Genomic DNA, 17,471 nt, shown 5'->3' with positions numbered 1-17,471 from the left:
CTCTATAAGACCCAATTTAACTGGTGATTTAATATGATATCAGATCAAAGATCATGAGTTCAAACTCTGACTCCACAATTTATCCGAATTTTACGTTAAAAATTTCATATGTTGGGCCTCACTATGAGGAAAAGTTTGAAGTCATGTTTGAAGGGAGTCTTAGAATATTAATTTAAACGATAAAGCCTATCATTTTTTATCAACTTAAGCTTTCGAGATAACTAGTGATTTAACGGATATGTGAATTTTCATATCATTAATAGAGAATTTTGTGGTAAACTTCACCAAAACATAGGACCTTTTCCATTGATTCAGTTGTAAATTTGGCCAAGAAATTCGGATGAAAAGTCTTGTAATTTGGTCATTCAACCATCGGCATTCCCACAGCCAAGAGCGTATGTAGATAACTGTGCATTTTCCCTTGAGTATCAATACAGGTTTAAAGATGAAAACATCGATAAATGCTTCGTTTGTTTTAATGTAAAATGTTATGTGTCTTAGGAGGGAGACCTGCCTAAAATATCTCTGCAGGTTGTCTAGTGACCGATATAATGAAATGTCATTGCAGGTTGTCTTGACTGCAATGACATTTCATTATATCAGAAATTATTTGTCATTTTCAGAAAAATTGTCTAAAACTATTTTTAGAGAATTGTTCGAAAAATAAAAGATGGTACAGATTGACATCATCATATTTTGTACAGCCATGGTTTAAAAAAAAAAAAAGAAAAGAAAAGAAAAAGAAAAGGTTTACCTCAAAGGGCTCAAAGATGAAATCTAATCACTCTCCAATGAATTGCTGCAACTTCACAAATCATATTAAAGGAGAAGAACATGGTTGAGTATGTTTCAGTATCATCCTATATATTAAAATGAAACAGCAACAAGAACTTTCTTTTGATCATACACAGCAATCACGGAAATAAAAACACAATAAGGATTGCTGGAAAATGCATCTTCAAAAAAGTGCAGGCACAAATTCCCAACAGTACTACTGTCAGAAAAGAATGGAAGTTGAAGAGCGCCGACTGGAACCCAGAAATAACCATGTCAAGACCTTATTGATTTAAAAATTAAATCAACAGGAACAATTCAAAAATTCACATTACCACCTCAGGTCGTCTTTAAATTGATAATATTTCCTTCCTCCGAACTACAAAAAATAAAAAATAAAAAATAAACAAAAGATAATCAGCAACATTATGGGTCACACGACACACTTGAATCCAACACACGAATAACATGCAAACATAAATGAAAGAAATACAAATGAAAAATGAGATCAAATTTACATAAATGACTGAAAAATGTAAATTTTAGTCAATATCCTAACCTTCTGGAAGCCCAAAAACCTGTGACAGACAATATTGTGTCAAACACTCTGGTCCTATTAACTGTCTGAAGAGCAGAATTTTAAGTTTCAACAACAGGGGAAGTGGTTGTCCCCCAAAGTTACTTGAAAACTGGAGAAAGAAAAAGTTGGCGTGCTCAGAGTTCAAATGACCCACATCACACATCGGTAATTTATTCACTTATGGCATGACATATTTGATTGTCTGCCTTAAATCATACGAAATTATTCATTGATCATCTGAGTGAATAAAATAGTTGCTTTCATTGTAATAGATTCACAAAACTAGATGGAATGAGAGAGACTATACTGATGAAGAGTAGCCTCATGCCTGTAACATTGGAAATCTATTAAAAACTTAACATAACCATTGTATCAAACAGCTGAACCAATTCATCCTGATTTGTACAAGGCACCCTAAAAGGTGTGTTAAATGCTTCTTTGTTCTCTTGCATTTGACATCAACTTCTCAATGTGTTCCTTTGCTTTTGTCATACTCTTGCCCTCAAGTTCTTCCATCAACATCTTGTATGTGCAGTCATTTGGAACCATTCCCTTCAACACCGTCTCTTCAAAAAACAAGCATGCGTGTTCGAGTTTTCCGTTCTTACATAAACCGCGCACCAAAAGCGAGTAAGTTCCTACTTCAATACTAATGTCATTTCTAAACATGTGGTCTAACAAGATATAAAGCACCTTCATTCTCTTCTTTCTGCAGCACATCTTCAATAGAGGAGCATAAGTCTTAAGATCCGGCTTGCAAGAATCCTCTTCCATTTTCTGAAGCAACTTCAAAGCTGTCTCTTCTTGCAAATGCGAGCAATAACAAGAAATCAAAGTATTATACGTCAGTACGTCTCGATTAACTCCCTGCTTCCCCATATCCTCAAATAAATCGTGTGCATCTTTAAGCCTACCAGCCTTACCAAGAATGAATATCAAAGAGCTATAAAATGAAGTATCAGGAACACAACCCTTCATCTTCATCTTCTCATAAACCTCCAAAGCTTCAGTTACCCGCCCTGCCTTACCTAGAGCATGCATTACAATAGTATAAGTCACCACATTAGGTGTGCACCCCTTTTCTTTCATTTCATCAAGAATTTCATCCACTTTGCAAAAATCATTTTCATGAGAATACGCTTTAATGAAAATGTATAGGTCGATACATCGGGCTGAAACCCATGTTTCTCCATATCCTCCATAGCTTTTTTGGCATGGTCTAATTTCCTGGCTTTGCACCACCCATGTATCAAAACATTGAGAGAGTGAGAATTCAAAGGTATCACATTCTTGAACTCCAAGGAAACATCATGGGCATGCTCAACACTACTCTCTTTCACCAATGCATCCATCAGTACATTCATTGCTCTGATATCTTTGCTCACATCAAACCGCACTATGTTCCTAAATGCCTCAACTGCTTCCTTGTACCTACCAGCCTTTGCAAGCCTCCTCATGACCTTACTCATAGTGACCAATGTGACATACCCTCCTAACTGATTCATTTCCTCCACCAACTCCCACATGGTATGAAACTTCCTCGATTTTCCTAAGACATCGACCATGAAGTCATATAGCTCCGGCGAATGCCTATAACCTGTCTGCATTTTTGCCCAAATGAAAACTCCGAAAGCGGGGACCCAATCGCTGCTAAACCTCTTCAGAAGCTGTTCAACCAAACTGGTTGATGCAATAAAACCAGACCCATTTAGAGCTTGAGCTACATCATCCGGCGATGGGTACCGATTCTTGAGGATTTTACTGATCTTGTCGACGTCGGTTTCGGTGGTTTCGCTTAGCGTTGGCTTAACAACTTGGCCGTGATCATGGAGTTTGCGGTTCTCAACCCAATGAGCAAGTGAAGGTATGACAAAGTCATCATCTGAATCTGCGGTTGCACAGTTCTTGGTCTCACAGAATTTGACCCAGCTTGGAAGCTCGGGCGACTCGGCGATTTGAGTTGGGTCGGCCGTGGTGCAGAAAGGGTTGTAAGGCAGCACATCGGTACTGGTTATTCTTCGGCAAAGTGAATGACAGAGAAGCTTGGGAAGTTGAAACTTTGAGAGCATTTTGGACATGGATGAGCCAACGAAGGATTTTTTCCAGACAGTTTTCTTATTTAGAAACTGAAATAGGAAGATACAAAAATTTCTTCAATCGTTACTCAACTTTTTGCACACATTTTTTTTTTCACTCTTTATTGCCCTTGCAATTTGCAAACCATAAATTCCTATCATTTCTTCTAAGCACAAGTAGTTCTATACATAATGCATGTCACTCAAAATCATGTCTGGTTTGGGGTCCAAGTCTTTTGTATGTGGTAATTTTTTTTAAAAAAAGTTCAGATTTAATTTTAAAATATAATTAAAAAAAAATAAATGAATTTTAACAGTTAAAAAAATTATAACAAGTATGTTATAGTTATTTATTTTTTTATCTTCCTTTCATAGTTGAAATACTTTGAAAGTGTCTCATAGTGTCAATTTTTGAGCATATTGTTTAGTTAAGTGGGCCACTTTCAATCATATTTTTGGAAGCATTCCTATAAGATCTCTTATTTTCTTTTCTATTAGGATAATAAGAAGTGAGAAAGATCCAACCTTGAAATCATTTTCTCATATTCAATTAAAAAAAAAAAAACTAGCCAAATCCTTTTTTAACGTTTGAAATAGCGTTAAGAAATATATATATATATATATATAAAATTGTACAAAGTAAAAATTGGTCGTTCAAGGACTAAAATGTGAAACTTGATGGGTTGCCCTCTGGCAAGTCGAACCCTCCCTTGCAGTTGAACCCCAAGAAAGCCTGAATTATGGAAGTGCGAGCCGGTGAATGAGTTTAGTTCAGGCGGACAAAGGGTCCTCGGCATTTGTTTCTCAATGAAGAAAAAACTGGGGGTCCGAATGTCTGATAATAGTCTCTGAGAGCATTTCCCTCCACCCTTTCTTTCCCTCTTCTTCTCTTCCGCGTATTTCTCTCGGCTCCGCGTCTCTCTGTGTTTGTCGAGCTGAAGGTATTTTACTCTCTCTCTCTCTCTCTCTCTCTCTCTCTGGCTACTGTTTTTTCTGACGCTCTCTGGTCTCTCTCTTCAACAGTTTAAGATCTTCTTCCTTCTTTCTTCACGAAGCCCTCATCGATTTGGGTCAAATTTGTTTGGGGTCTTTCTTCTTCACGACCAAAAGGTAATTTATCACCGATCAATTTTTCATTTTCATGCATAATTTTTCTGGGCTCTTTGCATCCACGAAATTTACTGTGTCTTTGTTCTCTGTTCTTTTCGTTTTTGTACCTTTACATCCGTGAAATTTGTTTTCTTTTTTCTTGTTCTTGCTACAGAACCGAAATCTAGTGTATTTTTGCTTAAAATTTCAAGATTGTAGTGATACCCATGAATTTAGTATACACCCAGTTCTGTACCTGTTAGCAAAATGCAACTGGAGGTCTGTACACAGAAAGAGAATGGATAATGTATTCCAGTGGGAGGATAGAATATTGAGGGAGAAGGATAGAGGAACTGGGTTAGCTCTAATGAGGGCCAAAAAGAGCTTTGATTTGTTGGGTTTTCAAAGTTCACTTCAGTTTTTTCATAGACAAATCTGGGTTCGGTTAGTGGAAGATGTTAAATTGCTGCTGCCAATAGCTCTGTGTTTTGGTTTCATCCAGAATTGTGTATTGTGTATTGTGTTTTGATTTGAGTCTGCAGCTTGTTGATCATTATTTGCTATATATTGTTGGCTTTTGTCGGTTTTCATTTCTTTGTTGCTGTCATTTGCTTCTGGTTTAAAGCATTGAGTGATGATAAATGCACTAAGTCTGTGCATCAAAGCCTTGTCCTGTTGAAATGGTGTTGACTGTTGAAACTGGTATATTTGGATGAGTTGTAGATTTTTTAAAGACAAGTTTTCAATTTACTTTACGTGAAAGCCTCGGCCTGATTTTGGCATGGAATCGGGCATGCCATGCTTCCGTCATTGCAGATTAGAGATTTTTTTTTAAGCTTCGTGCTGATTTCATTGTTATAAGAAGAGCCTATTAATATATGGATTTTAAGCATTTGAGATTGTTTTATTTGGCTTATCATTTTCCAGATGGGGGGTTTCTTTGTTTCCATCAAGTTTTTGTGGATCACAGAAGTTTGCTTACTTGGATTCTGACCTTCGTTGCATGTAAAGTCTAATTTTATGGATTCTTGTTCTTTTGTGGTTTTCTCTTTTCTCCTCTCTATATGGATATTGTTTTTCTTTCAAACTGTCAGGATTGATATATCCTCCTTGTGGCCTTTCATATACACTTGACATGTTCTGTTAGATTTTTCTTCAGGGTTGTATTATTCAATGCTTGAGAATCTTTTCTGTTTACAGATGTTGATTGTTGGTTTTGACATCTAGATATGTAAATTGCACATCATTAATGTTTGTCTATACAACATATGTTTTTTCTTCTCAAGGGAAATATACAACTCTGCAGGCACAAGTTTTCTTCCCACTTATGAAGCATTTGAAACTTCATCTACAACTCATTTGGCTCAAATAAGTTATTTATTTGCAGAGATTGAATTCATCTTTTTTAGTTTACTTTTTTATTTAGTTTATGGTTTTAGACACACAGATTGATTATCCAGCATATTTTTGTTGAGTAATAACAGATATAACAAAACGACCGTTGATAAATATGACTATTTGAAAAAAAAGAAAAAAGAAAAAAAGAGAGGACAGTCAAAAAATACAATACTTAAAAAAGTACTAAAAAAAGAATAAAGAAAGCATATTAGATAATATAGAGTTAAGAATAGATAATCGGACGTATGATGCCTTTTAAAACCCATAAGCTAAACTGGATAAAGTGGGTTTTGGTTAGCCACTTTGCATAAAAATTTGCATAAGCCATTGGGAGTGCTCTGACTATGACCTGTTGGATCTAACTGTACCATAACAATCACTGGCACCACCAAACTACATCTCTCTCTCTCTCTCTCTCTCTCTCTCTGCATCGACAAATTGACCCAATTTGATAAAAACTAAAAAATTACTTATTCTATTTGCTGTTCAAAGGTAAGTCCCTGTCTGTCTCTGTGCTTTCCTTTGATGATTTTTTTTTTCTAATCAATAGGGGGGGTGTTCTTTGGTGATTTACTTTCCCTTTGTTATTGTGAATAAATGGGCCTTCAAGGAAGTGCATGGTTTTCAGAATTTATTACCTAAAGTTTTGATTTTTTTATCTATTTTTGAAATTTTGATAAAGACCCAAGGATGGAAAATCAAGGAGGCCTAGCTTTTTGGCATTTGGAGAAGCGTACAATTTTATACTGGCGGGAGTGGGTCTGGGGTTCCTTTGTTTTCTCATTGATCAAATGGGTATTGTTTGTGCATGATAAATTGTTTTAGATTGATATGCAATTATGCAAACTTGCAAGGCAAATGGGTCATTGGAGTTTCTATCCACCAGAGAAAAGGGTAAGAAAAGAAAGGCCTTTTTGTTTGATCAGATTTGGAAGACTGGCCTGCTTTGAAGATATGGAAATAGGAGAGCCTAGAATGGTTTTAGAGGGAGTGATCCAGTTTCATAGTTTGCAGTAGACGGCAGAAAGGCTAGGATAACTCTTAGCATTGATTTTTTTCCTAGGCCAAGAGTATAGTTCAAATCTAAGTTACAAAGGTTTTGTAAGTAGACTAGTTGTGACACTTCAATCTTCTAGTGGAATTCCTTTAGGGTTGGTTGGTCCCTAAAGTAGTTTTGCTTTTAAATAATTCTTTAGAAGATTTCTGTTCATTACCAAAATCTGTGTTATTGATTTTATACCTGCTTGGATTTTGATATATATGACTGGTGTTTGGATTGAAAACTGATAATATTGATAATCTGCATTCGGTGTTAAATTTGAGCTATTTTTGTTTAATTCAAGATTGGGGTCAATCTAGAATTTTCAAGAAGTATCAAACTTTATGGATTAATATGTGCAGTAGTGTATCTTTCTACTTCATTACACATTTCTGTGTGTGTGTGTGTGTGTGTGTGTGTCTGCACCTGAGCATACTTCTGTTGCAATAAATGAAGTTGCTTTGATCCTTCTAGGAACCTTGAGCGTTTTTGCTCTACAAATATTTAAGCTCTTTTTGATTTTCTTTGATGTGTATGCAAAAACGGTGATTTGTCTTCTTCAGGATACATTTTCTACACCATGAAGAGGTCAGTGCCATGGAACGAGCAGATTGATGTTATATCATCAGATGATTCTTCTTCCTCGGACTCAGAGATAGAAGTCAATGATGGGTTTGACAGCAATCATCCAGCCAACAATGGATGTGACGACAAGCAGCCAATCAATGATGGGTGCGATGGCAAGCAGCCAATGAATAATATATCATTAGATCAACCTGCCACAAAAATAAGATCTGAAGGTATTTGCCATTGGGATTTGTAGCCTAGTTTTACTATTGGTTGGTACACATTTTATTAATTTATAGTGTGGGAAAGCACCTTAGTCTGGATTCTTTTTATTGGAAACTTTCTGGAAATACCTATCCAGTTGAAACTGGTATGCCTCTACTCTGTTTTCAGGATAGTACTTGTTTTTTTTTTTTTTTGATAAGTATTGTACTTGTTTATTTAAGTTTAAATGGCACTAATTAAGTAATTATAATCACCTTCTATCAACTTGTATTGAATAAGCAAAGATTTTAACTTATGTTTTGCATGTGCTTAAGAGATACAACATAGACAGAGTATGAATATAATAGTATCTCCATAGCCCACATCATGGTGTTACAATGCAATTTGTTCCATTACATGGGTTTTACATTGAAGCAGTTTCAGCATGACAGCCTCAATTGATTAAAGATAAATTAGCCACTAGTTTTGCTTGTTTTCGATAGCACCAGAGTGACTTAAAAAGTAAATTGCTTTCTTTTTAAACATTCGTAGTATGAAAATCTACAAAGAATCTAACTCTCAGTTCTATGATATATGGTGTTAGTGACTACTAGATTTGGGACAAAGATGTAGATTGTCAACATTGCTGTCATCATCATGTTCAGGAGCTGATTTCCTTGTATAAAGGCTATCTCCTTGTCTCGTTCATCATGTCGTATGCGCAAGTTGCATGAAGTGAAAGGGAAATATTTTCATAACCGATTCTTGCATGTTGTCCAAGATGAAAAAAACTAGCTAGTCATTATGGTTTTTATTTCTGCTTGCTTTTGCTGACAATCATGCTAGGTCTCAGCATGTAGAACCTCTTAGAAAATTTCTCTGGCTCATAAGTTACTGTTGATTACATTTTTTGAGATACAGTTTCTCTCTTGTGGTAGTACCTTGGGCTTCCTTCATGGATCCTTTCTGTTGATCTCATTTGCAACAAATGCCTTTATTTTCATAAACATGCTCTTTGTGAAGCAGATGCATTAATCAGAAGGGCAGAAATGTATCAGGAATACATGAAGCAGATCCCAATCCCTATACACCGTGGCTCTGTCATTCCATTTACCACATGGATGGGATTGGGCAAATCCATTAAGCAGTTATATGGTCAGCCCCTGCACTACCTCACCAATAATCTCCTAAAACAGTGGGACCAAATGAGAATTGGCAGTGAGGATGAACAAAGGCCTTTGGATACCATAATTCACCCTTGTAAAGCTGAAGCCACCATCTGGCTCGCTGAAGAAGTCCATCGCACCACCTCATCTCATCTTCATCTAGCCAAGCTTTGGCTTTTTGACCCAATGCACCATGCTTTTGTCGACTCCATTTTTCCACAGTTATGAACCATAAAAGGCTTGGCCCTTAAGTTTTCACTGGCCTGGTGCTGATTGTGTAAAAATGTCAATGTAGTAGATCCCTTTGGTTTGTTTGGTCAAAGACTCGAGGCCTGTTTCTCATAAATTTAGTATGAAAGAAAACTTATTCTCTTGTATCGATGTCTGATGTTGCATCTATTCTCCGTTTGTTTATTTTATACCAAATAATGTTCTCTTAGATTGAAGCCTAAGAATTAGAGTGTTCATTTTTTGAGTAAATAATTGGTATTAAAAATGAAAATATTTATTATGCTGAAATTTACAATTAGCTAAAAAGTTGTATAGGAGGTGTAAATCACAAATGAAAGTTTTTCCTTTTTTTCTTCTCTCTACCAATAATCACAACAAGAACAAGACCCTTGCCGGAAAAAGTGGAACCTGTTAATTATCTCGAAAAAAAATTTCCCTTTCATATATTCTTAACAACACGAATTGGCATACCTTGACCCCTACTGGTTCGTCCAAAAGCTATGGCTAATTTCTCACTATGTCGGCTGAGCAAGTATTCTTTCTCCTGAGTCCTGATCATCAACATCAAGCATAACATTGGTTAAATCAGGAACATGGCCTGCATCTCTGAGTCTGTAGTTTATTTCTTGTTGCATCAATGCAATCTGGGTGTTTTCTGAGTGTGATTCATCACCAGAGGTAAACTCATGGATTATTCCATTAATCTCTGTCGAGCTTAATCCAGGCACTTTAATGGACACCTTTCTCCTTCAACTGTAGCCTCACTTTTGCAACTTCAGTCCACTTCCCAGCAGATGCATATATGTTTGAGAGAAGCACATGAATCCCAGTCCTCTTAGGAGCCAATTCAGTTATCCTTTCAGCTGCATATGCTACCACTTCAACATTTTTATGCTTCCGGCAAGCAGCTAAAAGAGACCCCCAAATCACATCATTAGGTTCCATTGGCATGCTCTTTATGAGATCAAGAGCTTCTTCCAACAACCCAGCTCGGCATCACTCGGAAAAGTTCAATTGCTTCCACAAACATGTTCTCGGAAAAGTTCAATTGTTACCCTATCTGCTTTAATCCCTTCATTCTGCATTACTGGAAAAGTTCAATTGCTTTCACAAACATGCTCTCTCGGACCAAAGCAGTGACCATGATGTTCCAGGAGACGAGATCACTGTATGGCATTTCCTAGAAAATTTCCCAAGCTGACTCCACATTACCATTTCTAATTAAACCTGCAATCAATGAGTTCCACGACACGACAGTCTTCTTTGACATACAGTCAAAGACTCTGTGAGCCATTTCTTGTTTGCCACACTATACATGTCTATCATCGCATTACATATGTTATCCCAACCTTCTAACCCATTTCTCAAAATATAACCATGGCACTGCTTTCCAAAGAGAATATCACCTAAATGTGCACATGCTGAGAACACAGATAACATTGTAACTCTACCAGGTCGTGGTCCCTGTTGCACAATCTCACCAAAGACAAAAAGAGCTTCTCTCACCAGCCCCAGGCGCACATAATTTCACATCATAGTATTGCTCAAAACCAGATTTCTATCTACACATTCATTAAATAGCCTCTTAATAGCTCCACATTTCATGTACATATCAACAAGTGCATTCGCCATAAGAGTGTTAAGCTTCACTCCTACCTCACCCATGTAAGCACTTACCTTCTCACCCAATTCAAGATTCTTCAACTTTGCACAAGCCGATATCACACAGACCATCGTAACCGAATTGGGCCTAACACCCATCTCCACCATTTCAAAAAACAAACAGACCGCTTCCTCCGGACAACCCCTCCTAGCATAACCACAAATCAAACTAGTCCACGACACAACATTTCTTTGAAGCATTCCATCAAACATCTTCCACGCATAATCTATCTTCCCACACCCTGCATAAAAATAAACCAAAGAATTCCCGATAAACACATCTCCCTCTAAACCTGAAACAGTTCAGTTACTGTTCAAGGGTTTTAAGTGTAATTTTTAGGATGAAATTAAGAGGAAATTGATGGAGATTATATTGATAATTCTGATGACAGATTAGGCTGATTCGAGGTAGCCACCCTCCAGTACTTAATTCTTCAAGTTTTCAGGATAACCCTAAGAGACTACCCTTGGGCTTTATATATAGCCCTTACAAAACGCAACCCTTAAGTAGTAAAACGGTAACAAGAGAATCAAGACACAAAACGGCAGCAATAAGGCTAAAACGCATAACCCTAGGCCAGACCCAAAACGCCCCGTCTGCTATCCTTCTAGAAGCCAGCTGGACACCATCACGCTGCCACGTAACTGGCCTTGAACTCCACTTCTCCTTCTCTTCTCTCTACCATGCCCAAAAGCACCTTTACCTTTCTCTCCCCCTTCCCAGAACGCCGTGTGACAATACCCCTCCGATCAAAACACCTTGCCCACAAGGTGTGGGTAGGCGGTTTTGAGACTGTGAAATTCTTCCCATGTGGCGTCGTCGGCCGTCTGTCCATCCCAGCGGATCAAGAGTTCTATTAGAGGCCGATTATCCTTCGGCCGTGAGCGGCGATCTAGCACTTCTGCGGGCTCCGGTCGAAGGACCCCGTTGGCGTCGACTGGGGGTAGCTTTGGCAAGGCTACGGAGGCCGATCCGAGTCTCGGTTTCAACTGGGAGACATGGAAGACGGGGTGGATCCGGGCCTCCGGTGGGAGGTCAAGTTCGTACGCCACCTTTCCTACACGGCGGGTGATACGGAACGGCCCGTAGAACCGTGGTGCCAGTTTGAGAGCTCGGCGGTGAGAGATGGACGTTTGGCGGTACGGCTGCAGACGCAGGTAAACCTGTTGCCCGATCTCCAGTTCCCGTTCTGTACGTTTTAGATCCGCATATTTTTTCATCCTTTGTTGTGCATGTTTGATATTCTGGCGGAGGAGATTGAGGATTTGCTCGCGGTTGCGCAGCACCTCATCTATTGCCTCCACACGGGTGGTCCCCGGAACATAGCTTAGGAGTCTTGGGGGGGGGACACCATAAACGGCCTCAAAAGGGGTCATCTTGATGGTAGAATGCCAGGAGGTATTGTACCAGTACTCCGCCCAAGGCAGCCAGTAGGTCCAATGTTTAGGGCTGTCCTGAGCAAAACAACGCAAATAGTTTTCGAGGCATTTGTTCACCACTTCCGTTTGACCGTCAGTCTGCGGGTGGTAACTAGTGCTCAGTTTAAGGGATGTGCCCTGGAGCCGGAACAGCTCCCTCCAAAACAAGCTAGTAAACGTAGGGTCCCTGTCGGAGACAATGGATTGAGGCATGCCATGGAGTTTGAAAACGGTGTGGATGAAAAGCTGTGCGACCTTAGTGGCTGTGTAGGGGTGAGAAAGTGAGGTGAAATGGCTGTACTTTGAAAGTCGGTCGACCACCACAAGGATGACTGAATGGCCTTGGGACGGGGGTAAGCCCTCCACAAAGTCCATTGAGATGTCAGTCCACACCCTAGTAGGGATAGGTAGAGGTTGGAGCAGCCCTGCGGGGTAAGAATTCTCATGCTTGTTTTGCTGACACACATCACAAGCCCGGATGAACTGTTTGATCTCCTTCTTCATTCCCTTCCAGTAGAAATCCCTTTTTGCCCTCTGTAGAGTTTTGTCATACCCCGAATGTCCAGCCATGGGGTCACTGTGTATATATTGGAGCACTTGAGCCTTGAGCAGGGGGGATTGGCCCAGTAAGATGTTTTGCTTGTAGAACAGAAGTCCATCACGAAGTGAGTACTTCCGGGTGTCCAGATTATTTCTTTGCCATTTAGCCATCAACTGCTGCAACTCTGGATCAACGGCATATTGCTGTTTTAGTTCCTCAACCCAGTTGGCCACGGGAATAGTCAGCATGGATAAGGATGGATCCTCCTCCTCCCATCCCTCTTTTCTGGACAGGGCATCCGCCACCCTATTTTCCAACCCCTTTTTGTATTCTACCACAAAATCATACCCGAGGAGTTTTGAAATCCATTTCTGCTGGAACGGGGTCCCCACCTTTTGTTCGAGCAGGAACTTAAGGCTCTGTTGGTCCGTTTTAACCACGAAGGACTGGCCCAATAAATAGGGCCTCCACTTCTGAATTGCCGAGACCAAGGCAAATAGTTCCTTTTCGTAGGTAGACATGTGTAAAGCTTTACCCTTGAGGGCCTTGCTGAAGAAAGCGATGGGGCGGCTGCCCTGCATCAGTACAGCCCCAATTCCTCTGCCACTGGCATCACACTCGATAAGGAAGGGCTGAGTGAAGTCGGGCAGGGCCAATACCGGGGCGTGTGTAACAGCCTCCTTGAGGGCTCGGAAGGCTGCCTCAGCCGGTTCAGACCAGGAGAAGGAGTTCTTTCTGAGCATATCCGTGAGGGGTGTTGCAATGGAGCCATAACCCTTAATGAACTTCCTATAATACCCTGTCAAACCCAAGAAGCCCCGTAAAGCCTTAAGGGTTCTAGGAAATGGCCAGTCCACCATAGCTCTTATCTTACCCGGGTCTGCACAAACCCCCATGGCAGAAACTATGTGTCCCAAGTACTCAATTTTCGAACACCCAAACCGGCACTTGGACATTTTAGCAAAGAGTTGGTTTTGCCGTAGGAGGTCTAGTGTTTGGGTGAGATGAGTGAGATGAGAGTCCAAGTCCTTACTATAAATCAGGATGTCATCAAAGAAGACCAAGATGAACCTCCTTAGATAGGGTAGGAAGATATGGTTCATTAGGCTTTGGAATGTAGATGGAGCGTTGGTTAGCCCGAAGGGCATTACCAAGAACTCATAGTGGCCGGCATGAGTCCTAAAGGCTGTCTTAGGGATATCAGCCTCAGCCACCCTGATTTGGTGGTATCTAGACCTTAAGTCCAGCTTAGAGAATACCTTAGCACCGCATAGTTCATCCAATAGCTCATCCACCACAGGGATAGGAAACTTGTCCTTGATAGTAACCTGATTTAGGGCCCGGTAGTCCATTCACATCCGCCATGTGCCATCCGCCTTTCGCACGAGCAAGACCGGGGAGGAGAAGGGGCTGTGGCTGGGGCGAATAACACCCGAGTCCAAGAGTTCCTTTACTATCTTCTCAATCTCTTCTTTTTGATAGTACGGGTACCGGTAAGGTCGGACGGAGACCGGCTGCGCGCCCTCTTGCAAGGGAATCGAATGGTCGTGGGCACGGTGAGGGGGAAGGCCCTGCGGATCTTGGAAGACATCCGCAAAATCCGTGAGGATCGAAGAAATGGGGGCTGGCAGGATGGAGGGTTCCGAAGTGAGGGACTGATGGGGAGCTTGTGGGGCTGGACCCACCAACTGTAAGAGAACTCCTTTCTTCTCATGTTTGGAGAGCTTGAAGGATTCACTATCTTCCAGACTCAGGCTAGGGCCCTGTTGTAAGCCCTGAAGCAGACAACGTTCTCCTCCAAACGTGAAGGCCATCGTGAGAGCTGTGAAGTCCCAAAGAATGGGCCCTAGGGTCCGCAGCCACTGGATGCCAAGAACAGCATCACATCCGGCCAGGGGAATGAAGAAAAAATCAGTCTGGAAGACCAGGCCCTGAAGCTTAACTTCGACAGCCCTGCAGCGACCTGGACTGGAGATTTCTTGCCCGTTAGCGACCTGAACTGTGATACCGTCATGCTTCCACGGATGGAGGCCCAGAGTTGCAGCCAACTTCGTATCCACAAAGTTGTGGGTGCTACCTGAATCAATCAGGATGATGGCCTTGCCGTACCTGATGATGCCAATGATTCGCATGGTTTTAGGGCTAGGCGTTCCAGTAATGGCGTTTAGCGAGATCTCCGGAAACTCTTCCAAGAAAAAATCACCCGGATCTTCTTCTGCAGGCTCGGGTGTTTTCCCCGGGGGCTCATCTTCCTTCTCCACTGCTTCCAGTAGGAATAACTTAGGAGTGGAGCACACATGTCCTCGGGTCCATTTTGCATCACAATAGTAACAGAGTCCCCGCTTGCGGCAGTCCTCCATCTGGGCCTGGGTGATCTTCTGGACAGGGATGAGAGCCTGACTCGGCTGGTTGCCCCGCGGAGGCCAAAGACCAACGCGGCCCTGAGGCTGAGTGTTCGGGGTGCCTCGGGAGTGCGACCAAGGAGCTCCCCTGATCGGGCCAACCGGTAATTCAGAACTCATGCTCCGCGAAGAGTGGGTGAACTGCAAGGATTTCCAAACAGGGCGTGCACTCTTAGCAGAGTTGAGCACGCACTCCTCCTGAATTCGGGCAAGCGAATAGGCTTCCACCAAATTCTTTGGATGAAACATCCGTAGGGGTAAGCGGATATCCGCCTTCAACCCACCGATGAAACAACTCAGCTTGTGAGCTTCTGGGAGGTTGTGGACCTTAAGAGCCAGTATATCAAACTGGTTCTTATAATCCTCCAATGACCCATCCTGTTTCAGGTTGGAAAGATTTTCCATGGGGTCATCATAGGGACCCCGACCAAATCGGGTCTGCATAGTGTGCACAAGGGCGTTCCAGGTGGTAATAGAGTTGCTAGCCTTAAGTTCTTGGAACCAGACAAGGGCCTTACCGTCCATGTGGAAAGCAGAGATCGAGAGTCGCTGGTTGTCGGGAGTGCCATAGAAGTCGAAGAACTGCTCTGCACGGCAGCACCAAGTCTCCGGATCTTCACCATCAAAGCGCGGAAACTCCAACCGAAAGGACTTCGGTTTGATTCCATCGTCGGTACTAGTCCCCTCTTGGTGGGAACCTCCACTGCTCATTCCTTGCTCTAAATTGCGGAAATGCGGACCGGACTCCGTTCCTGCCCGGGGTGAACGTGGTCGCTCTTCCAACAGCTTCCGGACCAGTTGGGTTAGATTCTCCACAGCCGCCCGTTGATTCTGCAATTCAGACCGCGCGATCTCCCCACTAGTAACCATCTCAGCCTGCAATTGGGTGAGTTGCCCTTGCAAGTTCTTCAAATGCTGGGATTCATCAGCCATAGCAGCAGATCTGGTTTTCATAAGTCAAGGATCGAGGGCTCTGATACCAATTGAAACAGTTCAGTTACTGTTCAAGGGTTTAAAGTGTAATTTTTAGGATGAAATTAAGAGGAAATTGATGGAGATTATATTGATAATTCTGATGACAGATTAGGCTGATTCGAGGTAGCCACCCTGCAGTACTTAATTCTTCAAGTTTTCAGGATAACCCTAAGAGACTACCCTTGGGCTTTATATATAGCCCTTACAAAACGCAACCCTTAAGTAGTAAAACGGTAACAAGAGAATCAAGACACAAAACGGCAGCAATAAGGCTAAAACGCATAACCCTAGGCCAGACCCAAAACGCCCCGTCTGCTATCCTTCTAGAAGCCAGCTGGACACCATCACGCTGCCACGTAACTAGCCTTGAACTCCACTTCTCCTTCTCTTCTCTCTACCATGCCCAAAAGATCGCACCTTTACCTTTCTCTCCCCCTTCCCAGAACGCCGTGTGACAAAACCCATCTTAACAACTACTCCATGAGCTTGAATTCCCTCACAAAACCCTACAGCCTTCGTGCATGCGCTCAGCAAAAAACGGACACGTGAATTTATCAGGCACAATGCCCGCAACCACCATCTCAATATATAAAGCAAGATAGCATCACCACCAAGTCCAGCAGCAGAGTAACCTCTAATCAAAGAATTACGAAATTAGAATTATTTTTTCACTAAAATTGTGTCAACTGGTTTAAAGTTCTGGCGCGCTGTCATTTTCTCCACTATGAATTCATAATGTGACACTAGTGCACGGTTATCCTGCTAAACACATCCTTAAGATACTGTACAGATTAACTTTGAATCCCATTTTATTTATTTCTCACCCGTGTGGATTCCCTTGCGTCTCACCGCGAGAATTTAAGCCCCACGTTAATCTGGTTGCAAGCTTTTGTTGCCTCGCTAGCCGTTGATCTGTCGGATTACCGTGAGTGCTAGGCTTGTCTTTTGACCCACCAACAACTTGGGCTCAAGCCTCAAACTCAAAAAAGGCACCCAACACCATGTAAAACCAATAAAATATTGTCAATATATATCATGCTAAACTAACATTTTGTACACATTTCAACGTTTTATTAGTAGTACACGGTTTTTTATACACGTGAAAAAAACTCCGTTGGGTCTTAGAGGGGGGATGAACATAAGTATCAAATTGATAAACTTGTAAATTATAAGTAGCAGATTTGTCACTTTTGAAAATTAAGTTATTATTTTAGAGCAAAACCACGTATACCAATTATGCATGTATTTTTTGGGTTGAACTTGTGGTACGATTATGTTGCAGTTCACTTAACTCTCTCTCTCTCTCAAATTTCAAACGAAATCACATTAATCTATTGTTATTTGAGGAT

The 17,471-nt window shown here is 41.3% G+C and overlaps 2 protein-coding genes and 1 pseudogene across 2 annotated transcripts; 1 reads left to right on the top strand and 2 right to left on the bottom strand.

The window, feature by feature from the left end:
* Window positions 1–1,688: 1,688 nt before the first annotated feature.
* On the bottom strand, window positions 1,689–3,622 carry LOC133858693 (pentatricopeptide repeat-containing protein At3g22670, mitochondrial-like). Its single transcript, XM_062294165.1, is given in 2 exon segments — window positions 1,689–2,505; window positions 2,508–3,622. Coding segments are annotated over 2 exon segments (1,650 nt in total). The 5' UTR covers window positions 3,433–3,622; the 3' UTR covers window positions 1,689–1,780.
* Window positions 3,623–4,066: 444 nt separating this feature from the next.
* On the top strand, window positions 4,067–9,269 carry LOC133875372 (protein RDM1). The gene is made up of 4 exons (XM_062313492.1): window positions 4,067–4,370; window positions 4,453–4,539; window positions 7,519–7,755; window positions 8,753–9,269. Exons 3-4 carry the CDS (start codon window positions 7,536–7,538, stop codon window positions 9,118–9,120), a joined length of 588 nt encoding a protein of 195 aa, XP_062169476.1. The 5' UTR covers window positions 4,067–4,370; window positions 4,453–4,539; window positions 7,519–7,535; the 3' UTR covers window positions 9,121–9,269.
* A 213-nt stretch (window positions 9,270–9,482) lies between these two features.
* On the bottom strand, window positions 9,483–16,776 carry LOC133880075 (pentatricopeptide repeat-containing protein At3g22690-like; annotated as a pseudogene).
* Between the last annotated feature and the right edge of the window lie 695 nt (window positions 16,777–17,471).

Source organism: Alnus glutinosa, chromosome 1 (assembly GCF_958979055.1).
Source record: "Alnus glutinosa chromosome 1, dhAlnGlut1.1, whole genome shotgun sequence".
Taxonomy (NCBI): Eukaryota; Viridiplantae; Streptophyta; class Magnoliopsida; order Fagales; family Betulaceae; genus Alnus; species Alnus glutinosa.
Note: the sequence above shows the minus strand (reverse complement) of the source record. Positions and strands in the feature narration are given on the sequence as shown.